This window comes from Gavia stellata, chromosome Z, assembly GCF_030936135.1.
Source record: "Gavia stellata isolate bGavSte3 chromosome Z, bGavSte3.hap2, whole genome shotgun sequence".
NCBI classification, from domain to species: domain Eukaryota; kingdom Metazoa; phylum Chordata; class Aves; order Gaviiformes; family Gaviidae; genus Gavia; species Gavia stellata.
Window position 1 is genome coordinate 77,464,503 of NC_082637.1, and position 27,833 is coordinate 77,492,335.

At 45.5% G+C, this 27,833-nt stretch overlaps 1 protein-coding gene across 1 annotated transcript in view; it reads right to left on the bottom strand.

Annotated features, from left to right (window-relative positions):
• Positions 1-1,552: 1,552 nt before the first annotated feature.
• Positions 1,553-27,833, bottom strand: part of MUSK (muscle associated receptor tyrosine kinase) — a 57,934-nt gene continuing 31,653 nt past the window's right edge. The window contains exons 7-15 of the mRNA XM_059833831.1: positions 27,002-27,161; positions 25,505-25,511; positions 22,438-22,704; positions 17,007-17,182; positions 16,574-16,597; positions 11,409-11,598; positions 10,867-11,058; positions 4,281-4,429; positions 1,553-2,229 (exon numbers count right to left, since the gene is read on the bottom strand). Of these exons, the coding sequence (XP_059689814.1) occupies positions 1,553-2,229; positions 4,281-4,429; positions 10,867-11,058; positions 11,409-11,598; positions 16,574-16,597; positions 17,007-17,182; positions 22,438-22,704; positions 25,505-25,511; positions 27,002-27,161 (1,842 nt within the window). The remainder of the gene's footprint in view (positions 2,230-4,280; positions 4,430-10,866; positions 11,059-11,408; positions 11,599-16,573; positions 16,598-17,006; positions 17,183-22,437; positions 22,705-25,504; positions 25,512-27,001; positions 27,162-27,833) is intronic.

Here is a 27,833-nt window from a genome sequence, read left to right on the forward strand (position 1 = left end):
AGCCCTACAGATGGCTGCTATCAACTGCTGTTTCTTGGATAGACTCACCAGTGTGTCCCAGTTATGGAAGCCACACTTTCCACTCACTCACTGGCACTCCTGCTCTGCAGCAATAATGCACGTCCCTGCCTCTGGCTATATTTCATATCAGCGATGAGGCTCTGGGACAACTGCCCCTCACTGCCCAAAGAACTGAAAGGTAAAACCTGTCCTCAGAGGAGCACAATTTCTCTGGCACTGAAGTATCCATTACAACTTAGAGAACCTTTAGCAGAGAAATGCCATTTGGTGTTTGGAGGTGGGCTGTAACCCATGTGTAACTGAGGCAGTCTCATCTCTGCCCTGCAGATGGACAGTCTGCAACACTTTATGCATAGTGTGAACTCCCCCTTTTTCCACCTTCTCCTAACTGGCAGGTTGTCTCTGAAGGCCACTGACAGCAGGCATCCACCTTCCTTACTTCTGTGCCTGTAAACTGCAGCACAAGCGAAGATGGCCAGCAAACATTGCAATGGGGCTTACGGGGGCTAGGAGCTGCTGTCAGGAAATGAAAACCAGAAATAGGAGGCAAAGATATGAAGGGAAATAATTAACATAAGCTGCCACATTTCTGCAAGAGGGGCTGCATTTCTCCCTGCTCTTGGCGCAGTGAGGACCGTACTGCAGGCAGAGGCAAATAAATACGCCTTGGAGACCTACCAGGTACAGGACCAGGCCTTTGGGCTGAATTTCTCCCTTAGCACCAAATGGCTTTGTTGCAGGGGAAGGTAGGAAAGATGGGGTGCAATGTTTGAGGCAAGTTTCTGGGTGAGATCTTAACAAACATAAAATGAACCTCACTGTGGACTTCCTACTTTTGAAAATGTAAGGCTCTGTTCTTGACAGGAGTTTGCTTGTCCTTGTAACATGAGATACGGGCAGCTGCTGGTGGTCCTGCAGGCTTCTGTTTTGACTCTGTCAATGTTATGCTCATGAGCGTCAAAGTGGAAGTTAAAAGGAAAATGGAAGTAGCTTATGACTTCAGAAACATCCTTTTTCTACAAAAGTGAGTATGCAAAAATAAAACAGTAAAGAGTATCCCCAAAAAGATTGAATTATGCAATCTTTTTTTTTTTTTAAATAATACTTGAAAACATATGAGGAAAGAAAGAAAAAGGTAAAAGCCAAGAGCGTAAATGCAGAAGGACGTGGAGGGACCTGTTAGGAAGGGAAGCGCCACCAGCGAAATGTTGGTTTGCTTTCTGTGGGGAAACCTGTGCTCCCGGAAATGCCTAATATATGTACTGAGTCAGCATGGCCAGCACCCTCACCAACCCGAGGAGTCCAGGCTTGGTGGCCAGGGGTCAGCCCTGTCATTTCGGAAGTATAGTCCCACTCAGGAAGGTATAGCCCACTGTAGGGGGGTGCAGTCCACACTTCTTGCTTGGCAGAGGAACAAGCTGTTTCTCCTCCCCCTAAAGCAGGGCTTTGCATGGAGCCACTGCTCGGGAGCCCACAGGCTGTTCTGAGTCCATCTGGAAAGGTGGACACGTGGGACCCCCGGGCACATCCCTCAGACCGATGGGGTGGCCACAGCCCTCTCGTACATGCGCTCCAAGATGCGGTGGATGCTGGCAAAGCCTGGCCGGTCGGCAGGCAGCTTGCTCCAGCAGAGGCGCATCAGGTTGTAGAGCTCCAGGGGACAATTGTCCGGGCAGGAAAGGACGTTCCCGTCCCTCACATAGTAGATGACCTCCTCATGAGCCATCCCGTAGTAGGGCTGCATGCCATAGGAGAAGATCTCCCACAGCACCACCCCGTAAGCCCACACATCAGACTCTGTGGTGTACCGGTTGTAGAAAATGGACTCAGGGGGCATCCAGCGGATGGGGATGGCGTCGTTCTCATTCGCTTTGTAATAGTCAGCTGAATACATGTTCCTCGAGAGACCAAAATCAGCGATTTTGACCACCATGTTCTCTCCCACCAGGCAGTTCCTGGTAGCCAAATCCCGGTGGACAAACTTGCGCTCAGAGAGGTACGCCATGCCGGCAGCCACCTGCTTGGCAATGCAGAGCTGGCTGGTGCAGCACAGCGCCAGGGGGTTGGGGAGGCGGATCCGTGCATCCAGGCTACTGTGCAGCAGGCTGCAGAGGTTGCGGGGCGAGCGGTCACGCAGGTACTCATTAAGATCCCCATAGGCCATGTACTCAAACAGCAGGCACATCGGTTTCCCAACAGCACAGACACCTGGAAGAAGATAGATGCATCATGCAGGTCATTTGGGTAGCAAAGTGGGTTCTGTTGTGCAAAACAAAAAAAAATCAAAAAATAGTTACACAAAGGGGAGACTTTCAACAGTGCATGACAGGACAGGTGAAGCATGCAAATACCATCAAATTTGTATGCATCCCTTTGTGTCTTTGAAGCTCCTTCACCAGCGATCTAATGCTGAGCTCTGTAGGAGATGCTAACAAGTCATGCAGTTGCCTGATTTGTCTGGACATCCCAGGAAAAAGATACACTTTTGGAGCTATGTTTAATTAAGAGCCCAATTCTGCTTAAGTTGGCATTAACAGAAGTATTGCGTCTTCCCAGGTGCAACTGGAAGGACATACTTTCAGGAAGTAACCTTTGTAGTTCCGATCATGGTATTTTTTATTTCTTTTGTTTGTTGTAATTATTGCACTTATACTGATATGGGTGTAGGGGCTGCACATATGCAGGAAGCGTTCAGGAGTAATCACAAGGGGCATGTTCAAGGGTTCAGTGGGATACCTGAAATGCAAAGACACTCCCACTACAACTTCTTCTGAATTTTGCTTTTTTTTTTAAACAGCTCATGCAAAAATTGTTGGTTGCAGAAATTACTTTTGGAATAACAGATACTCAAAAATGAAAGAAGGAAAAAGAAAAACCAGAAAGGAGAGATTTGCCACATCTGATAGGTGCAGACCTAGTCCCACTGAAGGGCACATGCTTGGCCTTACACCAGCTTTACTGGGGGCCAGCATCAGTACAGGACCCCACTCCCACCAGTTTTACCAGTTTTTGTGTACCTATTATTAAATTGCCAACCAGCAAAAGCCAGCATTTAAAATGTATGTGTTTTGCTTTCTTAGGGACATCATTTAGCAATTGGTGATCCAACTTATTGTGAAATCTGAAATTCTTGTTGATGACCTAACACTTGAATCTTTGAGGAAAAACAGATAGCTGTTCCCAGTGTGATAAAATCAGGATCTGACAAGCATGAGGAGTGTATGTGAGAGCTTTATCATCTATGCTGTCTTCAACTAAGTAGCTGTTTTCTCCACACCCCCCCGACACGAAACTAGTTTGTTCCTGTACCTTTGCCCTTTCCTGACCTAAAATGTGTTAACAACAAACACAATGTTTATCTGAGTTTCTGACATTTCCTGCTTTTCTTTTCTGTAGCCAAAGTACGTGTATCAACCAGCTTTCTCAAAACTGGGATTTATCTATTTCCCAATTTTGCGGAGCTTCCTATTGAAATAAATTAAGATCTCAGCTGCCTGTTCACAGGGATCAGATTTGTATATAACAGCTTAGAGCAGGATTACCAGGTGAAGGTAGTTACCAACATCTATTTCAGTCAAAAACTGAAAAATTGCTGAAATAAAATTTTGTCAGCAGCTTTCTTCACAGAAGAATGACATATTAGCCAAGCTGTGGCATCGAGACTTTCTAAAAAAACCCATTAAACTGGGGTTTCCTTTCAGCTGGGAAGGGAAGGGAAGGGAAGGCAGAGATCATTGCTGTGATTGGCTTTTTTTGTTTATTTGTTTCATTTTGGTTTTTTAATGCTGGTGAGTGTTCAGACATCACAATAGTAAGTGGGACCCATAAAACTAACAAGACTTGTAACTGTTTTTTTTAAGTACCCGCAAAATGAATCACAGCTCCAGGAAGCTCGTTCCTTCCCTGTAAGACATCTGTGCCAATGTTTTTAAACTGGAAGCAGAGCTAGGCAGCAAGATGGTCAACAATATACTCAATGCAGGATGAGGAGGGTTTATTACGATGCACCATCCTGTTAAGGCAACAGCGTCACACACACATTTTGAGACTTGTTCTGGTCAACAATTTGGCAGAGCATGCAGTGGCACATAGAAAAACTCGCCTCTTTTGCAAGAGGCATTTTCTCTTGCAAAAGAGACCAGCATTACTATTTTCATTAAGCACCAGTCATGCATGACTGTTTGGCCCCACACCCCCAACAACCTCACAGCAGATTTGCAGAAGGTAGTACCCTGTACATGGGCACCTCATTCAAATACCTAAAAGCTTGACGATATTTGGATTGTCAAACTCTGCCATGAGGGCTGCCTCCCTCTGAAAGTCAGCCTGCATGTCTGCGGACGCTTCCTCCTTCAGCATTTTCACTGCCACCATTGTGAAAGGTTCATACGGCAGCAGCCCTGGGGCCCTGCAGGGAGAGGGGATAAAGGAAAGCATCAGTGATGGATGCATGCACACCAAACATAAGCTCTGTTTCTGGTGCAAAAGAATAGGCTGACAGGAAAAAAGAAAAAAAAAAAAAAAAACCAACAGGTGGAAGGCCCCGGTACCAACTGAAGTAACATGAAAGACCATCTTCACGTCTCGAGCATGTCTGCATTGCATAGTACAGAGACATTTAATTTAGTTCAGGGGGGACTAAATCCAGCATAGCTTTTTTTGATCACTGCTCTTTCTGCTTACAGACTCTTTACCATGACTGGTAAAGAGATAAATAAATAACAGGTTGGTAAACAATAACGTCTCTCTGGGTTGGAGGTCGCATCGTAAACTTCATGAACGGCAAAACGGACTCTTCAGTCCAAGCAATTAACTTTTGGCATGTAATGACTGAGCTTACCAGTGTTAAAAAGAAACCTGTTTTATATGAAAATGTTGAAAGAGCCTCTTTTCACGGCGTTTTGTCCCCTACCTGGAATAATGGTGGCATTGGTACATCTGGCTACTATTAGAGTGAAAGTAACAATTACATTAAGTATGTTCCCCTGGTTTTGTATGGAAAATAGTCTTTTGTCACTGTTCTCTGTGTGTGTGGCATGTGTGTGTGCCTGTAATTCAACAAGTTATAAACCCATTAGCTAATTTCAGTTGAAGTTAACATGGTGGAGCTGAAGTCTAGGAAATAGTTATGCTCCTGTAAGTTTTGTGGAAATAGGTTGTTGTAAATACTCTGGCTTTTTAAATAATCAAAATATGATCATATAGAAAGGTTAAATTTGATTAATAAATAAAATAATAAAATACAAATGCATAAGTTAGGATTGTGAAGTTAGAAACAATAACCATAGGAACCTCACCAGGGAGTCGCTGTTCCATACTAAGGAACTAACAGTAACGAGATGGAACGATGAAGAATTGAATAGAAAATCTTGTTTAAGTCCTGTGACAATGTGACCTGATATGCACCAATGATGCTGCTTGGTAAATTCCTTACCTTTCCCATCTTGATTCGAATATCAAGAATGCCAATCAATAAATATTAATAGAAATGAACATTGATTATCTTAAGTATGGATATTGATAGAATAGTGTAATCCAGAGAGCGATTAATAAAAATTAAATTATATATATTCTGTATGAAGGTAACTAGGTATGATTTATCCATGATTTAATCATAAACTAACTGTTGAACAATGTAGCATTGTGAATAGGTAGAATTTGCTTGTCAAGAGACTGATAAGTTGTAAGCCTGGTCAGTAAACCAGGAAAACTTAAGAAGATTCCAACAATGGAATTTTGCAACCAACCTGAGCATGCGCAAAGATTGTGTTCAACTAAAGGACACCATGAGGAAGACTATGGACGACCACCAGAGGACCTTAGATGACAACCTGTGTACTTGTCACGAGCATTTACATATATTAATGAGTTCTCGGAAATTGTATGAATATGTTAACTGTTTCTTGGAAATATGATGAATATGTATACTTTGATTGTATATAACTTTTGTAGCAGAGAAACTAAGCACGCACACTAGGTGGAGTGATCCCCTGTGCATCCAGCGCTGCAATAAAGAAGTGTCTGCCCACCTACATACATTGTGCAGATGAGTTTTTATATTACAGATTTGTAACAAGGTGACTGGACAGAAGGGATAAAGCATGCATGTGCCCCGCCTGAAGAACAAGGTAATGCACGAATAAACCCATGTTAAGACACTGGTGAATCTTCAGCTAGGGCTTGTGTTAGACACAAATCCATAGGAAACAGAGCTTCCTGACTTAAAGCAATCACAGACTCATTTTGTTTTCTTATCCACATGTCACTGCTCCCTCAACAAGTTTAATTAGATGGGCTTGCCAAAGATTTAGGGGTAGCTGTTGCCAAAGAAGAGTAACATCCCACTCTTCAAACATGCGTCAAACCTCAGATGTGCATTTTGTTGCCCACAAAAATTCTTCCCAGGGGTCCTGCAGTTAAAACACACTCCTTACAGGTAGCCAGCCAGAGCCTGTGTAGAGCAGCACCCATTTACGTGTTGCATTACTACACTGGCCCGACTGCCCTCACGTTGCTTAAATGCCAGGTTATTTTACTGCTCAGTAGCCCCAAGAGGAGGTTCCGATTTCCAAAGCAAACTTCCAGTTTCCTTGTCATCTACTCACAGACATATGGCAGTTGCAACAGTTGCACTTGGATGCTGTAAATGTCAAATGTCAGAAGATGGCAGGGTGCCCATCAAGAAAGGAATCTCACAGGTGGCCAGATCGCAGCTGAGACGCTCAGGCTAAGAGGTCCAGCACACCGGAGTGGAGGAGCAGACTCCACATTTGTCTGCTGCTGCCTCCATTACAGCAAAATAGCCTCATTTTTTTCCCCTGTGCTGGCAGCGAGTTTCCAGTCTAGTAGGAGGGGAGAAGTACCAGCACCTACCAGCTGCCGTCTAATCTTGAGAAAGTCAGCAGCAACAGCCTGAAGAAACCAGCAGACCATTTAAAAGTAAAAAGAGGAGGGCCTTTATCTCTTCCAAACAGCCTCATTGTAGATTACCACTCATCACTGGCTACCAGACCTAGTGCAGTGCCAAAGCAGGGGCAGGCACAGCTCCATCTTGCATGCTTCGGAGAGAGAAACTCACCCCAGGCTAAAGCCTGAAGTACACCCATCCATCTACTCTTCACTGAAATCCTGTAATGTAAACTAATGTAAGTGTAACTTAAGTGACATTAAGCTCCACAAAGCCTTTTAATGGGCCTTCAGGCAACAGCAAGTAATTTAACCCTTGGTAACTCATGTGCTAGTTCAGCCCAGTTCTTAGAAGACCTGGGAAAATCACACTGATCTGGAACAGAGACAGACTCTGTTTGCAGTCTTGGCAGAGAGCTGTTGACGTTGACCCCTTTGGAGCCCAAAAGATAGTCTTTGCACAAAGGGATAGGGTCACATCTGCAGGGGAGCAATGGGAAGCTGCTGCTTCTGAAATTAACTGGGAGAATCCAGATGGCGGGCCAGAACGTGCAGTGTTTTCTAGAAAACAGGTAAATTTCGTCTAGAACTGGGAAGCATCAACAGCAATTACCTTGGGTTTACTTTCTCATGGTTATCTAAATGCTTCAGAGAAATGTCCACTGTTTGCTCACGGAACAGAGAGCAGCCGTGCTCGCCTTCTTCACCATTAATGGATTTTTGCAACACTGGCAGCATTTGGCTTTTAGGTACCTGCTATACAAAGAGCTAACCAGACGTGCAGTTAGGGGTTTTGCCCTGAGCCTACGTACAGAGAGTGCCTGACTTTAAGTTTACAGCTAGGTTTTCTATCCAGAGGAGTAACTGTGAAAAAACTGAGGAGCAGCTTGAACCTGTATTTGAGATTGTGCCCTGTCCCACATCTTCCTTAGCATCACAGCTGGATAGCTTCTGTTAGATCATTAAACGATGCAGTTAACATCTACTGAGGCTGGTGGAAACCTACCTTTACCCTACCCTTTGGACAAGTTTGCATGTGGACAGGAGAGTGCTCTGAATTGGCAGGGGCTCATTTCATTGTAGTTTTTTTTAGTTAACATCCACACTGTTTTTCAGCTATATTTGAGACAGCAGGTCAAAGAAACACTCTGCACTTGGAAAAAACGTGAGGAGACTACTGTCAGAGAAACTTTGACTTTTGGGACAGCCTTGTCTCTTGCACAGATGACAAGCTGTGCCTTTGCAGTGAGGGTCTACTGGCCTGCTAGCAAAGACCACACATCCAGGCTTTTAGGTAATCCTGGGCTTCAGGCTTAGCCTGGACCATGCAGCTCCAGCTCTGGGAGAAAACTTGCATGCTGGTCTACATTGAACCACACAGGCCTGGTGCTCTGGTGGCATGTGGGGCCAGCGTGGTCCTCTCAAGGGCAGAAGATCCTGAGTAAGCCTTCACGACCCAGTCGGGAGAGACCTGGGCCAGGTCCTGAATCTCATTTTAAGGACATCTGTTAGGGTAACTAGTTACTTCCTCATCCTTTCCAGTGTGAAGCTGCCCCCGGTGAAGACGGCAGCCTTTCAGGAGAAGCTAGTAAATGATAGCCAGACGCTTCCTGTCCTAACATGTTGCTTGACCCAGGAGTGAGTAAACACTGAATCAGGACTCGCAGCAAGCCAACTGGCAAAGGCATCGCTGGCACTGTGCACAGAGCTGTGTTTACAGGAGAGGGAGAAACATGAGACCAGGAGGAGTAAGAGGGTTGCTAAACTTAGCTTGAGATGTCCATTTAACACACGTAGACAAGTACATTTTATCCATCTGAGATGGGAAGGCAATGATTTGAGTTGTGATAGCTTCAGTAATCTGGAGGGATGCACAGCTGGCGCTACTGGATCAGCAGTCTGCGCTGACCTGCCAGCAGTGCACAGAAGTGCCAGTGGCTTAAATGTTCCCTGGAAATATAGGGCCTTGGAAGGACTTTTAATAGAGACATTAATAAAAATAAGGAAGCCCCTCAGAAGCAATATTTCTGTGGCTCCATCCCTGAGCCACAGAGAGCAGGCGTTTCTCAGGGTACGGTACTCTCCACTTTGCACATGCTGGCTAAGAAGATGTGTTGCTTTTTTTTTTTCCTTCTCTTTTTCTCCCAGTTTCCACTGACAATAGCAAAAAGGTTTAATTAAAAGAAATTGCAGCACTGGGATGGATGAAATCCACATAAAAGGTCTCTATACCACTTTAGCACTTGCTTAACCCAACGCTTTAGTGACATTTGAATGTCCTTTGAGAGGTGCTGCTCGACGTGGGTGAGAGTCATTTCAAGCTCAGAAAGGTCTGTGCAGTACTTAAATTATATTTAAACTCCCAGCACAGCGCCAAAGCAGCACTTGGCAGGAAGACTGCCTGCCCTGCTTGTGCACCCCCAGTGTGGTGAAGACCCCCGCCGCGCAAGCGGGAAGATGACACTCTGCAGGGCATCCTGAGTGCTGTGCTGAGGCTGAGGTGAGGGATGCCCTGTGCCCCTGTGCCGGCTGGCGTGCTGTGCCGTGAGCACAGCTGTGGTGGAGTTTCTACAACCTTGTTCTCATTTCAAGCTCAGATGCACTAGGCTTTGCCTTCCAGGTTATCAATCAATCACAGGCTAAGCATCTGTGATTTTCCCACTGCGCACCCTTCGAACTTTGTTATTTTTAGGTGTCTCTGTATTAAGAAAAGTAAGCCTGCATTTCTTCCGTTAGAAAAAAATGCATCCCCCCATCAGAAACAAAATCCAAAACAGCTATTGAAATTGTTTCCCCGCACTAACACATTTAACCTGCACGTAACTCATTTCCTAGCAGATACATCAACAGCACAACTATAAACATTAAAAGTATCTGCAGTTATGACTGCTTTTTGCAAGGAGAGTCCTTTGTCTTTGAAGGCAATGGGAGCAGTTCCATCGGGCAGGTCTTGGCCCATGGTGGGACTCTGATGCTCCCCTGATTTTTTTAAGGTCATCATACACTACTCCAGCTACAAAATCAGCCACGTCCCAGACTTGTTAACTGTAAAGGACAAAAAAACCCGTCCTGAGTAAACATGGAACTGAACAGTCTATCTACTTTCTTTCAGGAATTTGGGGATGGTATTTTCCGAGGAGACCAGTACCGCCCAAAGGCTGTTCTGCAGAAATTATGGACTCTGTCAAGGCTAACAAGACACCCTCCATCCACTTCAGTCTAGGCAGGACTGAGTTTGTCTCTGAGTTTTTCAGTGAAACATTTTTCACATTGGAAGAATTGCATGATCTCACCTCCCATGAGATGTAACAGAATTGGGATCTCATCTAATACCTTAAATTTAAAACAGGCAACAATGGCTGCAAATTCCAAGAGTAAAAAATCAGTAACTAAAGGGAACACAAAAAAAAATTATGTTGGCCTAATGGGTTGGGTTTTTAGGGGATTTTTGGTTTGGTTTGGTTTTGCCACTGAATCAAATAGGAACTGGGTCAGGACCTAACTATAGCATGACACATTACCCTCTGTGGTAATTACTGGCCAGTGTTGGCGTTACAATGGAGGACACCACACACTGACAATTCACAAATACTGGGAAATACAAGAATTTCACAATAGGTCACATGTCACAGGCAATACTCTTGGCAAAAACAGCGATAATAAATTTAGCTACGCTTTTACACCAGCCTCTGGTATGTGAGAAAGACATTGCATCTACTAGAGAGAAGAACAGGAGAGTGACAAAAGTTTAACAACTATCAACAGAAAGCAGCGGACAACAGAAACAATTATTCAAGCATGAGCGTACCATTTGGTACGTGGTATGCATGCATTTGTTTTTGGGTTTTGTGAATGAATTCCCAGTGCCCAGATAAGTGGTTGCCCAACTGCCAATTCTCCCCCGGTACCTCCAGATAGAGAGGTACACAGGCTGCTTACCTCGCTTGGAAGACTCTCCCAAATGCTCCTTCCCCAATATCTCTCACATATTCAATATTGTTCCTGGGATACTCCAGGCTGAGCAATTTCGGATTGAGGAGAAGGGGCATCCGCTGGTACATTGGGTTGGGGTGCAGCCGGTCCAAGAGGAGTTCAGAGGGGAGAGTGGTGAGCGTCGGTGTCTCTGACTCTCTGAAATGATGGAGCAGTTTTCGGTCAGTGTGTGCACAGCCCCCAGCCCTGAGATAACTATCTGCATCTCTGCTGGGGCTGGTTTATTCCAGGGTGGAAAAGGGAGGTGCAGTAGGGCTGTTGAAATAGCCTTGCAGCCTTGCAGCAAGGTGTCATGCCATGTCCCAAAACAGCCACCAGGCCACATTCTGCTCTGGCACAGAGACTTGCAAGAGCTTGCACTGGGCTGCCACATGCAAAGGGAGGGCTGCTCCCTGCCTACCAGGCATTCGCAGGACTATGCTCTCAGAAACAGGCAAGCCCTCTTTCAAAGCAGCATTTGTTGCCTTAAGTAAAGTCCTGAGCTTTACCTTTTTTTGTTTTTCCACTGCTTTCGCCGACGGCAGCAAACCAGGGTGACAATGCCGAGCACCACAACCAGGGCAAAGCTGGAGATGATCGAGATTATAACAGTCATGGAGTACGTAGGGGAAAAGGGAGGTGGAGGGGGGAGATTTGGAGTGTCTCCATTTGGTTTTCTTGTTCCTAGCAATAACGATGCTGTAATGCAAACAGAATCAGAAGGTTATGCCTCTGCTAGTTTATAGGCCTTTCTCTAGGAGGTGTTTAGGGAGTCAGCCTGATGTCCTGGGACTTACTGACATTACAGATACAAGTGAATGACTGCGTGAGAGCACCATACTAGGGAAGCCTGGTTTGCAGGAAGCAAAACCCATTTCTGCTTGCCAAATGTGAAAATCCAGGATCTCGTAAAGGCCAAGACACCGTTCCCATTGAGCTGTGAACATAATTTTGGTAAGGAATTTTTGCAAGAGTTACAGATGGGAGATCATATCTGATGGTCTCAACAGTATTCAAATATAGCAATGTCTGCAGTGGGAAAGATCAATGGTCTACAATGTGGACCACAATGTATCATGTGTCCTAAAAGGAATCTGCAGGGAGGAATGTAAGACCAAGTAAGTACACAGTGATACTTTCCTGAAATATCCCCTTACCTCCAACAATTTGCATCTCAGTGTCTTTATGGGGCAAATATGGTAAACTAATGTAAAATACATTCGGCTGTATCGTTAGGGGAAAAAAAATAATATTCGGGTAGCTATCTGCTGAGTACTTTCTAAGACATTCTAGAAAATGCTACTCTGTACATGCAAGGATTGAGAACAGAAAGAAATATAAATTATTCTTTTTAAGGCCAGCTAAACTGATACTGACTTGTGCTCCCTTAAGTCCACAGCACCCCTGTTATCTGTGCAAGCAGAATTCTCTTATTTCCAAACACTGAGATCCAGAAAGTATGCGTCGTGGATCAAATATATTTCAAAAATTGTTTTGTTCTTTGAACAAGAAATAATGGAAAGTCTTAGTTTCAATATCACAGAACAAAGGTATTTCCATCTTTTTCAGGTTTGTTTTTGGTTAGAATTGTTCTTTATTATTGACAAAAATCGTCAGAAGCATAACTTTGGCAAATATGCCCAAAACCCTACCTTCTCTTCAAAACATAGTGTGGCAAAGCCGTTTGTCATAATACTACAGGAAATTTTATTTCAACCTTTGGCCTTAATATAATCTGGGGCAAGACGCTCGATTTGCTATCTTCATTTTCCCATCTTTAAGGTGCGTGTTACACCTTCTGGTTAAAGATGCTGAGTGAATCTATGAGAAGAACCAGGACTGGCCAAATCCAGAAGACAGAACAGATCGGTGTGGCCGGGAGCGCTCAGGATGCAAACACCTTGCATGGCGCCAAAATAACCACAGTGGCAGAAATCATAAATTGCGGTTGCCTACCATCTCCGCAGGCAGACACGCTGCAGTATTCCCAGGTCACGGATGGGTCTTTTGTGTAGCACCAAGGACGTTCATTCTCACCTCCTGGATTGCGGCAGTAATTCTCAGCATCAGACAGCTCAGGGAAAACCTGAGGAGTCCTCCTGTGCAAGTGGGGAGCCTTGAGGGAGAAAACAAATTGGATTAGTGTTTCAGTATAATTTTTCCTGCTGGTATGAGCAAAACAAAACGAAGGAGCAAAGAAAGGCAGAGGTAAAACAGCCTTTCAGTAGCCTGCCAGAATGACAGAGAACACATCTTGCCATGGGAAGGGGAACTTGCAGATTAAAATATGAAAAGGGTGTGAAAAAACAGTGAACTCAAGAATGAAGGCAACCTGTCCCCTGCTCAGCCCTTCCACTGGGACTGGCCTGCCCAGCTCTGGGAAGCTCTTTGGAAAAGCAGACCTTGAGCACGGCTCTCCATTTGGTGGGTCTCACACTGATGCGCACCTGGTCGCTCCACTTCTGGCAGGGAATGCCGGAGGCCGTGGTGTTGGCCCAGCCCTGGTAAAACTGGCCATTGCCACTGTAGCAAATCCCTGGGAAAAAGAAAAAACACGGGGTCAAGGCATGTCAGACCATGTCCTGCAGCGGGGACTTACAAGGGTAAACTTCATGTTGTTCCAGAAGACCATGTGGCAATTAGCAACAGGTCTGAAGCACATAAAAGGACCAGACAACTGCAGGCAGGGAACTTCTTAGCCTCCTGTTCACACTTAAATGGATTTTGAGCTCAATACATAAGATCAAATCTGGTAAAACTCCAAAAAGGGAACTGGAGCTCTTTCAGATTGAGAAAACAGGCCATGGGCCTGTGATGGTTGTGCTCTAACTACCCAGTTCACAGCACTTCCACGCAGAAAGTGCAAAGCAGAACAACAGTGAAGCCACCCATGCCAAACCAAGGCAGAAAGCAAATTGCAGCACTGGTTGCATGATTCCCAGCCTGCACTCTTAAAGGGGCATTAACAGGAAGACACCCATGCTCCTGGAGTAGGTAAGCAGAGGGCTGGGATTCATAAAGTCCCACGATGGTATCTCTCCTCCCTGCCTCTGTACAGTGCTTGTCCTCTTAGACTGAATGTTTGGAAACAGCCTATGGTTTCCAGCATGTGTGGAAACCACAGACTGAAGACAACTACAGATCTGAAGGAATAGTATCAGTATAAAATAATGTTCTTTAGAATGAAGAATGTTCACTTTCCATACACAAGGCTTACTCCAGCTGCAGAAAAATTAAGCAGAAAATCTTGAGAGCATTTTTACTGCACGAATATGTTCCCAAAACATAAATGTAGACACTACCTGTCCTCACAGGAAAAGTTAATGCATGCTGGCATAATCTAGGAAGTAGGAACACAACAGACGAGATGCAGCCTTACACGCTTTAAAACATGCTAGCTAATCTTACATAAACTCTGCTTGACCAGGTGCTAACACTGTGGTTGATGGCATGCATTAGGGTCCACTGCATTATTAACCTTGTTAGATAAATTAACAAGCCATCAAACACCGTTGTCATAGTTTTATTTTCTATTGTGTTCTTAAATTTGCAGCTCAGAAAAAGAAAAACAGGAGGAAACCTGACCTGCTCTAAAATAAAGATTTTTTTAAACAAATCTTTTTCAGCTTCATGGAAGCTTTGTGTAAGTTTTGATCCAAGTTTGAGACAAAGGGTATGTGTTTTAATTTATCCTTGCAGATTGTCCTGTTTCTCCAGTAGGAGGAACATAGTAAATGTATCATGATGACTGTCTGCTCTTTTCTTCTTGCATCACCCACTGCACTCAGGATTGCAGTTATGGGTCTTTTATAGAGCCTTAGATTTCTGAACTTTCACCAGGCACTACACATGGGTAGGTAGAAACACCACCATGAAAATATTTGCTCCAGGTGCATGAGCTCGAACACAGGATCCTGTAGCCCAAGGTATGTGAACACATCAATATAGTAATGGCTGTGGACTTCATGAGCACACTCAACCCATCACAAATGCAAAGTAAAATGCTCTAACTTGGACTTCTTTGGCTGATATGTAAAATAACACATTATGCCTCCCATCTGCAACAAGACAGCAGCCCCCACATGACCAGCACCTGTAGCTCTACAGAAGTGTAAAATCTCATTAAGCTGCCCTAGAACATAGTTGTGTGTCTGAGCCTAGCATTTTAAAGCAATACCTGAAACCTGCTTCATGACTGAGCTAATAACCAACATAAAAAAAACTTTTGCACAGATATGAAATAAAAATCAGAGTGACAACTTAGAGGAGCAATGTGGAGAGCTCTAGGGGCAACAGCAACACAAAGGAGGCATCCCTAAGTCCTTCGTGGCCTAGAAAATGCAGATGCTCTCATACATGGTCTTGCTACAATGAGGACAGAGGGAATAAAGGTGGTCCAACTGGGCTTTAATGAATAACTTCGATGGACAAGGTAGAAAACAGTTCGGTTCATGCTCCCCAAACCTTTGTGCACATAACAGTGGCTCTAAAGTAAAAAAGAGGGGGCAATATCACTAAAATGTTACTGTTATGTCTCCCTGTTTCATGACCAACTAGTGCACATCTGTGCAATGCCATCCTGGAAAAATACTGTGAAAGCAGAACAAAAAGGTCACACATTTACACAGGAGACAGAGGCTGTGTCCTGAACTTGCTCCTGAACTTGCAAACATCCAAGAGGAGGCTGAAACCATCCTGTGAATGCACCACTCATTTGCTGGCATCCCTCCCTTGTGCTCCTTTCCCCAGGAAGGGGATGGCTGCAGCTGCGGGCTGTAAGAGTTGGGCAGTGATGTTGGAGCGCCCATGGGGTGCTAAAGCACTTGTCTCCCAGTTCTGCAGTGCCAGACATCTGGGGCTTGGGTGCCCAGGTGGAGCCTAGGCCTTCACAGGAAAGAAAATTCCCCAAAGTCTCGATTTCACGTTTTTCACTTTCTCTCTCCGTGCAGAAGGTGCCTGCCGCTGCCAAAGCTGCAGATCTCGCCTGCTCAGAAGCATGGCAGGAGGGAGGCAGTTCTTCCATTTCCCAGTGAGACAAATTCAGTGGCAGAGCTTTAAACTCTGCATGCAAAGTTTACAGTTGCATGTCAGTTGGAGGAAATAGATGTGCATGTTTCAGCTGTGACCAGCAGCAGGGTGGGAGGCTGACAGAAGTCACAGCAGTGCTGCAGGGGATGGCTGGGTCTCGCTGTTGGTCATGGGGGTCACACGAGAAACGGCCAGACTTCAGAGATGATTGGAGTAGGGTGCTGGGGTCCTTTGGGTAATAAGGTCTTGCAAGGCCAGCCTGAAGTAGGTAACCATGTCAGTAACAGCATATAAGGCTGGGATGACCCTGGTAGCAGTACCAGAAATACCAAATGCGGGTAAAGCAAAACTAGAAGCAATGGGTATAAAGAAGGGGGAATAGCTGGAGGGGAGGGTACCACCTAAAAGCACCATGCCTTTCTAATTGCCTTCAACAGTTACCAGCCTACGTTCTCCCTAAGCCCTGAAGAGCTGGAAATGTGTTTCCCCATGCCTTGGATGTGGAAGCTCAGGCATTCCCTGGTAACAACCTGAATCCAGCCAGCCAGGACCAGAGCAAAACACAAAAATGCTGTGCAAACTGTATCTTCAACAAAGAATATCATGCCTACCTCTAGAAACATAGAGGCTGGAGCAGTCTACTTACTGGTTATATTCTCCTTTTTAAAATCTGTAAAAAGACAAGACAAGATGTAAGGAGGGGTTGTCCAGGATGGATGCTTGCTTAGCAGCATGCTATGGGAAAAAATTCCCTTCCAGCAGTGCTTAAGCAGCTTGCTTCTTTGCGACGGCACCTGAATGGCAATTTAGCCATCATAAAGACTGCTTTTGGCAATGAGGTTGTTATGACCCTCTCAATAAAGAGCCAGGCTTTATTTGCCTGAGGGATTTTTTCTGCACCCCAGTTGGACGAGACAGGCAAACAGCTGATGGCGCTGTCACAGTGCCGCGCATAGGTACTGACAGGACAGTACCCACCATCAGCCTTTACCCTAGTTGTAAAGTATGGATCACATCCTTCCCCCCTCCCGCACCAAGAACACAGCTCTCCGGACAACAGGCAGTGTGTGCCACCTTACCGAAGAAAGGGATGCGGGTGCAGGCGCTGGGGTCCTGGTGCAGGCTGGGCAGCCTGTTGCATTCAGGAAGAGTGAGTAGCATCAGCCCTGGCTTGTAAATCCCCTTCTGAGCGTTTTCCTCCATTGAGAGCCATTCCTTAAAGCAGTAGAGATCCTTTACAGCAAGGCAATTCTCTCTACATTATTTTGCAAAAAACAGTGAAATACAGCAGTCAATGGCTTGATAACAATGGCTACACTTAGCAGTGGTGTGCAGGGGTTATGCAGGCTGACAGAAATCCATTAACAGGGCTATGCTTCTTTAAGCCAGTCTGTCTCGCCCATAAAACATAAAGGAAACTCTGTATAAAATGTAACAGCTTCCTTTAGGAAACCTGCGAAGTTACAGTTTTAGTGAAGCAGGGTTATGCTCAAAACGCAACACACATCACAGTCTATGAGGAGTTCATTCCCATCTTTTCCTACAGATTTATTGCCATCTTCTACTAGTAAACATCACATCTGGGAGTTATCTTAGCATTTTTCAGCACATTCTAAAAATCTCACCTGTCGTCTGTAAATTATACATTAAAGTATCATCTATTAAAGACAGGTGAGCTGCAATTCTTAATCTTCTTAAAATAAATATTTGCCTGTATTTTTAATCTCACAGAATCACCCATTCGATTTTCTTCATTTCTCCACAGACACCTTTCAGTCCCTTTTTTATCTGTCAGCTATCTGTAGCAAGACCTTCACAGCGCATGGTAAAACAAGAAACCTAACTGTCTCCTACCTAATGTATTACCTCCATAACAATGTGAAACATGCATTGACAAGAAGTGCTTAGGATGTTTAAATGTTCCTTAGATCAGAAACAGTTTGTGAAGAAGGCCAAGGCAGAAATATCTGCTCTAACAAAAAAACAAACAAACAAACAAACAAACAAAAAAATCCAAAACACAACCTGTACCATACAGGAAAGTTTGAGGGTTTGTTGCATTAGCCAATTTATTGGTGATTGGCTTATTGATGGACTCATTCTTGAGAGCCTGAGTTGCAAAACCAGCTTTGAGGTCATGTGCAGAGATTACTTTTGCTGAGCTCAGCTGAAGTCCTTTGCAGATCCACATCCTTCCCGACCACCACACCTGCTGGCAGTGGGAGAGGACACAGTGATACAGAAAGGTACTGCTCAGGACTGTGGTGAAGGTTTTAGCCAAATCCGTCAGCTGGTGGGCTGATGCAGTTCCTATACTTACAGTCTGCCAACAGTTTTGGCAAGACCAGATGGCCCTGAGTTTCAGTGATGACTACGACTGCTGCAAATCGTCTAAAGCACCTGAAGGATAGAGGCCATTGCGAATTCTACCACAGCAGCAGCTTTTCACAGAATCACAGAATCACAGAATCACAGAATCACTAAGGTTGGAAAAGACCTGTAAGATCATCAAGTCCAACCATCAACTAGCACCACCATGCCCATTAAACCATGTCCCACAATGCCACGTCCACACATTCCTTGAACACCACCAGTGATGGTGACTCCACCACCTCCCTGGGCAGCTTATTCCAGTGTCTCACCACTCTCTCAGCAATGAAATTTTTCCTAATATCCAGCCTGAACCTCCCCTGGCACAACTTGAGGCCATTTCCTCTTGTCCTATCACTCGTCACTTGGGAGAAGAGGCCAACACCCACCACACCACAACCCCCTTTCAAGTAGTTGTAGAGAGCGATAAGGTCTCCCCTCAGCCTCCTCTTCTCCAGACTGAACAACCCCAGTTCCCTCAGCCGCTCCTCGTAAGACTTGTGCTCCAGACCCCTCACCAGCTTCGTCGCCCTTCTCTGGACACGCTCCAGCACCTCAATGTCCTTCTTGGAGTGAGGGGCCCAAAACTGAACACAGGATTCGAGGTGCAGCCTCACCAGCACCAAGTACAGGGGCATGATCACCTCCCTACTCCTGCTTTCCTGCTTTCCTGTTTTCTGCAACAGCAATGGATGCTTTTCAAGGCTGAAGCCATAAAAGTCCAGCTGCCCCATACTTGGTTTTAGCCAGTGCTGGTTTATTCCTTCCTCACCTCCTTGGAAGCCAGAATGCAGCCAGATGGCATAATTTATCTTTTTTATGTTAAACAACACATGGAACAGGAATGACCTTCTGAAGTAAAGAAATGTTTAGCAAGGGAAAAGAGAAAATCTTGCATTTGAAGTGCTTGTCGACACTTGAGAGATCTGGACTGCATTAGTTGCCTTCACTCCTGAAGCCTGAGCATCCTTAAATAAGCCCCTTATTTGGTGTGCAACTCCAAAATGCGAAAGACTATTCCTTTGCAATCCTGTCCACTCCAGCATTAAAGGTAGGTTGTCTTCACCCACAGATCCACCCCTGCAGCATGGTGAGGCAGCCAGACGGAGTGATGGTCAGTCTTCTCAAGCTGGGTTCATACCATTGTTATAACACTTAATCCTGAGCAGTGAGAGCTTGATGAGATCATATGCAAAGATTACTTCAGATTATTATTAGAAATTTTATGTCATGTAAATGACAGGTGGACAAAGAACAGTAGCAGCAGAAGAGGACAAGTGGGCCAGTAGCATTTTAGGGACCACAAAGGACTGTTTAAGAAGATGTGGGAACACACAGACACGACCGAAGTGAGACATTTCCCAACACAAGGCTGTTCCCTGCAGCCTGGTGACTTCGTATCAGCAGAGATTGAAAAAGAAATTGAGGGTTTTTCTTTTGCTATCACAGAAGCAGCCAGTGGTAAAAGGCAGCTGTAATCAAGAATTATTAAATGAGACATCACTTTCCCTTACAAACAAGAAAACTCTAATTTTAATCAAATTGCATCTTAATTTACATGAAGTGAAATTTTTCCCATGTTGTTTTCTTCTGTTTCACTTCATCTTGTTTTATCCCCTGATTATTTTTATAAAAACTTTACTCAGTCTGTTTGTCCATTGTTATTCTTGCTAGCTAGCTTCCAAACCAAAATGAACATAAAAAATGACATGGGGAGAGAAAAAATGGTGCAGAGAACAAGTAACAAGACAAAAAAACAAGGAAATGTGTCAAGTGAAATATGTATCTCAGAATTCTCTGGCCTCTGAGATAGTTAAATTCTTACTCATGAAGTATTTCAGCTGAAAACTGGTGTAGTCTAGCCAGTTTCTGCAGAGAGGTATAAAGTTGTCAGAAAAAAAGCAGGTAGAATAATTGGAAAGTAACCAAGACCATGTGAAATGTGTTCAAGAGCCCCCAGAGGTCTCAACTCTTCAGAAGTACGTATTAGATGTCTGAGTTACCAAAAGGAGTATTGGGTTAGGGCTTTGGAGGAACTGTTGTCGAGCTGATGTGCTCTGGGAACAGGAAACAGGAAGGATGCTGTTCCAGGCCTCTTGTCATGAAGTAAGCTGCATTTAAATATGCATTAAAATCACAGGGAAAAATCATTAAAGGGAAAAAACTATAACATTGACTCGTGGATTTGAAGAGAGATAATGCCAGGCAAGTCCATTAAGATTCAGACATATTTGCAAATAGTCTGCCTGTTAACTCAGGATCAAGTGTGGGTTTATGCTGATTTATATCACTCTGACTTCAGAAGTGCCCCAGAAGCGCAGGTATTCAGTCAAATCACCACAAGTTCTGGTCCTGCAGGGCCATTCGTGGGCAAGAGTAAATGAAGTGAGAGCCAGATCTCACCGAAATGCCTCGTGGAGCACTGTGCAAAATCCTTAGCTGACAAATGTGCTGTGCATACGTGGCTCAGATACAAATACTGACACACATCTTAAAAAAAGGCAGAGAGATCATGTACTAAAGGGCACAATGACAAAAAGCAGAACAAGGCGGCAGGGAGAAGTCTGACAGCAAAAAGCAAGTTTCAGTACTTGGCTGCATGATTATCTGTGGATAGCTGCACATACACTTCTTTCATAGGATGTATGCCACTACCATGCTGGCAGAGGAATACCAAACAGCATAGGCACCAAATAGAGAACACAATTGTCAAGCTTCATACTGGGATTTTCCTCTGTGCCTTTGTTTTAGAGATATTAAAGGAGGAGCAATCAGAAAGGTCCACAGTACAAAGACAGCATGCTGCTGATTGTCCTAAAAAGCCCCTACATAACTGGAAAAATAATTTCCAGTAGACTACGTCTGGCCCAAGTCCAGCTGGCAGAGTGCTTGCCATATCTGCAGAGAAGACTTGTAACTTAGTTGAGACACTAGAGTTGGGGCTGCTCTCCCGATAAACACAAATCTGAATAATATGTTTTAAGATGCAGTTCAAGAAGGACAAGCACTTAGGCAGGGATGTCTGTTGCTCAAATATGAAATGGGGAATGACTAGACAACAGTCTTCCAGGGACTGAAAATGGACATGAATCAGTTGTAGCTGGCAGTTACGTTAGGAAAAAAGAAAGCTTCATCTCGAGATGTCTACATGGGGCTGTCCTCTGCAAGGCACACCAAGCAATTGTCCTTCCATTATAGTTAACACTAACAAAACCTGGAATGGAGGCTATATATATTTAGCACTTAAGGAAAGATGAGGAGCAGAAGCTTCAGAGACAGGAAAAGCAAGAGCTATGAGCAGAGCTTGGAAAAACCTGCTTTATTCTGGTCTGAGATGTTGGAGAAGATGTAAAATCTCACTACAAAGAGGAAGGGAAGAAACTTGTCTCCATGGCTGTGGCGGGAGGACAAGGAGCAATGAGGGAAGGGCTGCTCAGGAGGTTGCATGGGGAGGGAGCAGTGTCTCTGTTGCTGGGACGTGTTGCACAAACACCTGTCAGCAGTGGATTAGCTGTAGTGGGAGATGCTTTGGACTCCTGGAGGTCCCTGCCAGCCCTGTTTCAATGCGCATTTCTCTGCATATGGGAGGATACAAGAGCCAGATGGGAGGTTTGGTTTAGCAGGTACAATTACACTGGCAGTGTCTCTGGTGTAGGCTTTTTTTGTTTCATCTTCGTCATGGCGGGAAGTGCTGAATTATTAGCGTATTGCCTTGGCCAGATTTGTTGCACACACTGTGACCATATTTAGTCAAAATTCCAAACAAGTAATTACAATTTTGATAGTAATAATGAGTACATACTGACCTAGTAAGATTTAAACAATAGCAGTATGTTAATTATTTAAATCAATTGTGTCATTCAAATGGATATTTCTTTTCAACACTGTCTACTAAAAGCCTGATATACACAAACATCTGGGCCTGAAAGTCAGTCCATACCCTAGCAATGAGCACAGAGAGAGCTGGATTGGATCTTCTTTGTGCGTACAGAGGAGAGAGAAAAGGGAAAACCCATGCAAATCTAGAGGACCCATTTTCACTCAGTGTTACTGCAGGTCTGGACAGACCCTCACGACTCCCCTGCTGCCTACACATCCCCATGAAATGAAAGTGAAAGATGAGCATTTTTTTTAATTTACCTGCACACTGGTTTTGGAGCTGGCCCAGCTCCCGAGGGATTGCACTCCTGGAAGATGTAGTTACACAGCAGAGACTCAGCAGCCGGTTGACAGAATGAACTCACCATTTTCAGTTCAGTCCAGGCAGTGTGCACAAGCAGCTCTTGGGTCTCCTCTGGGTCAGCATAGGAGGAGTTGAAGAAAACAAGAGCATTCTTCGCCAAGATAGCACTACACACCTCACCTCTGTACGTGCTGCAGTAGCCTGCATCACCCTTGTACAGCTTGCTGTCAAGGACAAGAGCATACACACACAGTAAGCTCACAGACCTAAACACCTGCAAGAGCAGGATGCCTAGGCTCTGTTTCTGAATAAAGTGGCATCTGCAAGGCTAACAGAGGGCAGAGGAGAGGATGGATGGTTATAACCACTAAAACCAGCTAATACCATCCAAAAATGAAAATTCTGCAAGGAACCCTGGTCTGAGCCCAAGGCCCTCCTGGTGAGCTCCAGGGCTGAGGCTCTGGCTGAGGGGCGAGCTTAAGTGGGCAAAAAGACTGAGCAATCATGCACAACTGTGACATAGCATGGCCCCTCACCCTGCCGCCAGGCCCTAATGGGAAACTTTTGTTTTCCTACTTCCCTGCAGAAGAGATCAGCCATGCTTCTTGCTGTGCACCTGTAATAACTCAGGATTTTTTGCTCTCCTGACTAGCAACAGTTTTGAATGGATGCAATGACCAGGAGCTAGGTGAGTCCCACCCAACACGTGCCAGGAAATTCTTTGCAAGATCAGACCAGCCAAGCTCCTGCCTGACTCTCCTCAGCTCCTGCACCCCTCCTGCCCCTGCCTCTCTTCCACACACATTTAAGTGGGAAACACAGGGAGGAGGAAAGCACAAGCCTCTGCAGTTTTCCTTCTGGTCCTTCCCTGCAAGGTCCATTCTCTCCTTTCTTCAGCACATCTCCCACTTTGCAAACTCCTGCCACAAAGCATGGGGCCAGAGCTATGCTGGAGCAATAAAAAGCACAGCAGGGTTGGCTCCTTTGTGGGCCATTTATTTATCTTTCCCATGTTTTTTGCATCTAGCAGGAGACGGCTGTCATCCCTCCCTCCCTTCTTCCCCACGGCCATCAAAAGGGAGCAGCAGGGTAAGGGCACGCACTGGTCAGCCACGCTCCCAGCAGCTCCCACGGCCGCCCCTTTGCAGCAAGATCTGCAGGTGGGGATGTGCCCTCCGCTCAGGCAGCTCATGGGTTGCAGTGCCCTTGGTGTGGGGGGAAACCTGGGAAAACAGACTCCCCTGTGTGCAGGAGATGGCCAAATCGGGGAGGGAGGAGGGCTGGGTGCAGCTGTCCCCACTGCTCAGTCAGCCAGTTTAACGGGGGTCAGGGAGTTCAATTCACAACACGCCAACCATTTGGAGTAGCCAGCAGAGCTATTTGTATCTTTGCCTTTTATTTCTTTCCACTGTCCAAATAATCGCCCATTGTCATCCGTGGGGGTTCTTGCTGTTTTTCTTCGGAAAGCTGGAGGTACATGGACACGAGATTATACAAGATGCCCAAATTTCAGCTTTTCAGATGCTGCTTTCTGCGGATGACACTCTCTGCGCCTGGTTTAGCTGCACTACTTTGAGCTCAATGTCAAATTTTTTTTATTATTTTTTCCTATATGTCACATTGGCTAAAAAATATAGCAAGGCTCCGATTCCCTGAGGTAGTACCAAAGCAGCAGGGATGCTGTCACACCCTGCATCACCCCAGGCTCCGCGGACACCCCTTCATGTGACACAGGAAACCCCTGACACCCTGCACCAGTCCCACAGCCCGTGACATCTCCCTGGCACAGAGCAGGTTTCCCCACAGCACCGCGTTGCCCCCAGCACCCTGCTAGAGTCATCCTTGGCATGGGAGGGGTCACGATATTCACATTTTCCTGATGAAGCCCATTGTACTTAATCTGAAAGGTGTGTCCTTCCTGTGCCCCAAGAGGCAAAAGAAGGCACAGGCGTGCATGGAGCAACTGTGCTGCTGACTTCAGTGGGCTGCAGAAGCAGCCTGACAAAAGCCACCAGTGCTAATATTGTGTTTCCTCACTTTTTTAAAACCTGCAGGGAGACACAGACCAGGCTGCAATGGAGAGGCAGCAACAACATATTTCTCACAATGCCTTATCACAGAAAGGGAATTTCATGCAGCAAATGTTGAAAACAACTATGGGACAGAAGGGATGAGCATTTGATCACTGTTCCCATGCCTGTCACACCTACACGGGTGCGGGTGTAAGGCATAGGTCTGCCATCATCATCAGGTGGTCACTAAATCACTTACGAACATCCTGAATCAACCTTGCAAGCCCCTGTGAGGGATGCCAGGGCCTTCACAGGGAATCTGTGTCAGCAGAGTGGCAAAGCCATTTGCTCAGAGTTTCTCAAGCTCCACTATTTGCTCTGAGGGCCAGTAGCTCCCAGCCCTCCTCCAAGGCTAACCCTCTCTTTTTCCTTCCAGACTGATCTGCCAGTGCAGCATGTAGAAATATGCTAGGACTCTAAAAATAAAAAGCCAGCCAAATTGTTCAGTACTCAAAAAAATACTAAGCAAAAGTGCATGTCTGATCACATACAAGTGGCTTTACCCATCCATAACTCTGCTTGGAACAAATATCTAAACCTCTCTTGCCCTAACCCGATGATCACCAAACCAAAATATTGGCTATGTACAGACAGGAGTTCAACTGGCAGTTGAGTTTTTGCCTGTAAATTTATAAGGTCATTGAAGTTGTGGATGTGTAACTGTGAACAGAATTTACTCCAGAATATTCTGCCCACTACGGTATTTTAAACACCCTTACTGATGTGTGATCCACTGCTTGCTTGATAAAGAAGCATCCTTATCTACCAGTCTCCAATTATGCCTGTATAAGAAAGCTTAGTCTTTCCTTCAAGTGAACCTCATCTGCATGCTTGGCATCCAGAAACCCACTCCCTTCATTTAAGCAAAATTAATCAAACCTCCTTCATTCATCATTCTTCTCTTCCCCTGCCCAGAGAAACCACCCCGGCAGCCACAGAAAGTCATTCTTACCTCCACTCTGATGGGAGGCACCAGATCCAGGAATTGTGATGAACCCGGAAAAAGAAGAAAGGGAAAGGACATCAACAACACTTCATTGCCCCCTCTGAGATGTGGGAGTTAAGATGCCCATGCTAGCAAATCTAAGACCTGTAAGCTGTCTGAAAAAGATGCAGCTATATTCTTATTTTGCACCTTCTTGCGAGGAAGAAGAGTTGGGCAACACTGGACACCATACGAGGAGAGGGAATGAGGAGGAGGAAGTGGATTGTTGACTGCAGTTCTTGCTGAGGTGGACTGTTGCACCCTAAACCCACACCTTCACCCTTATTCTTTGGGTCCTACATAACTGGCAGATACCATCCTCTGTTTAGCCACCCATGCACCCATTACTGCAGGCAGCAGCTGTAACAGATGGGAGAAACCAGGGCTGGAGGAGCAGTGCAGGCACACGGCCGTGACCCCTCCTTGCAGCACCATGGGGACCTGGGCTGCACCAGCACAAGGAGGAGTCACTAAGCATTGGCCAAAGACCAGGACACCTCTGCCATGGGATGCTCGGGAGCTGGGACAAGGCCGAGGCAGGCTCCTGCTCACATCTGGGGGCCTTCTCCCCTCTTGCTGACCACAGGCAGCCTGAAGGAGGACAGTGCAGCTTCTCCCACCAGCCTGAAGCACCTGCCCTCTGCTTTATGGGGCCGAGCCTTGCCTGGGCTAAAAGCAGATGTGGGGATGTGAAATACGGTAGCAAGTGCTGAGTCTCTTATGGGGCAGAGCTTGCTGCTAAGTCTCAATGTCCAGTGTGAGAAAAGGCATGGTTATTTTCTCAACAGAGCAGAAGCTGCGGCACAGAGAGAGGGGCGGATGCATGCCTGGTTAACAGCTACCACCCTGTGTCTGGAGTCCTGGGTGATTCCTCTTTCCTCTAACTAAACCCCCTCACCTGTCCCAAGAGTGAAAGTGCAAGCCACCTTTCTCTTGGTGTGATAAATGCTGTCAGCTAGCTCAGACCATTGGTATTTCTCCTCTTTGGATCACCCTTTCCCTATCTGGGAGATGTCCCTGGGAGCTGAGGTAACCCCAAGCACAGCAGGGTACTGCTCTAACAGGAACCTCCCTGCTTTCTGGACGCAACCCACTGGGAAGCCAAAGTGCTCATGAAAGCTATTTTCACCTTGCTGTTAGGTGATACGAAGACTGGGTCATGGCCACAACTTCCTCTGCATGGATGAACTTACCAAGTGTGCTTCTGGGACACAAAGTACAAGACAGCATCAAACATTCAGGAAATGACAGCTGTGCCAGTCTCCAAAGTGTAAGAATATATGAGGAAATAGCCTGGCGGCGGATGCACTTGTACTCAGATTTAGCCCCCTGCACACTATCAGCTCTTCAAGGTTTTCCCTCCTCCTCCAGAGTACTTCACACCCCTTTCCTCTCGCCCAGTAGGGAAGCTAGGACTGCACCTGCAAGGGTAAAAAATTAACAACCCCTTCTTTCCCAGCATACCTGAAACACTGATGGTTGCTGCAGCTTTTGCAGCTCCAAAAGTTTTGCTGTGTTTGTTTGTGGCAAGGCAAGTGAACAGGCCAGGTCGGGTGACGTACACCTGCAGTCTGGAGTCAACAACTCTGTCCTTGACACTTTCCACTATAGACCCTGCAGAAACCTAAGAGAGTGAAAAGCCCAGTGCAGTGGTGTTTCCAACAAAGGCAAACAAACAAACCAAGGGAAAATCTAAGAGACCTAGCCCCAAACATTTAAATTGGCAGCAAAAAATGTAGCAAGCAGTTAGAAGTGGCAGAGAGCTAAAGCTGCTGGCATTATTTTGGTGCTTTCATAGCAGCTGAGTTCACAGGCAAAAGTAAATGTTAAAGACCTCTCCTATTTCACACTTCAGCAATACTTTTGCAATTAATTTTCAGTTCCAGAGGGCTGGAGTCTCAGTTTTGCTCATGTAATTGAGCTGGCTACTTACTCCAGGACCTCTTCTAGTAGATTGTTTGCCTATTCATGCCTTAGCAAGGAAGGGCACGAGGCAGCTTTGTAGACCCTGCCTATACAGAGGGAGAAAAGAAAATAGTTTGGAAGTTGTTGATTCTGGATTAATGTAACCACTGACACACTTTCAAAGCAGTCATGAACCAAGCAAGTGCTCTGGCTCCAACACTTTGGCAGCTATCCAATAGATTTTCTTATCTCACACCTGGAAATATGGAAGGGGCTGCAGATGTGGTGATTTTGGCCAGCTCTTTTCCCAGGTCAGAAATTGCCAGGTAAATGAGCTTGGAGCCTGCTGATTTTGGCCTGTTGGGCTTGATTTTATCCTCAAGTCTTTCCT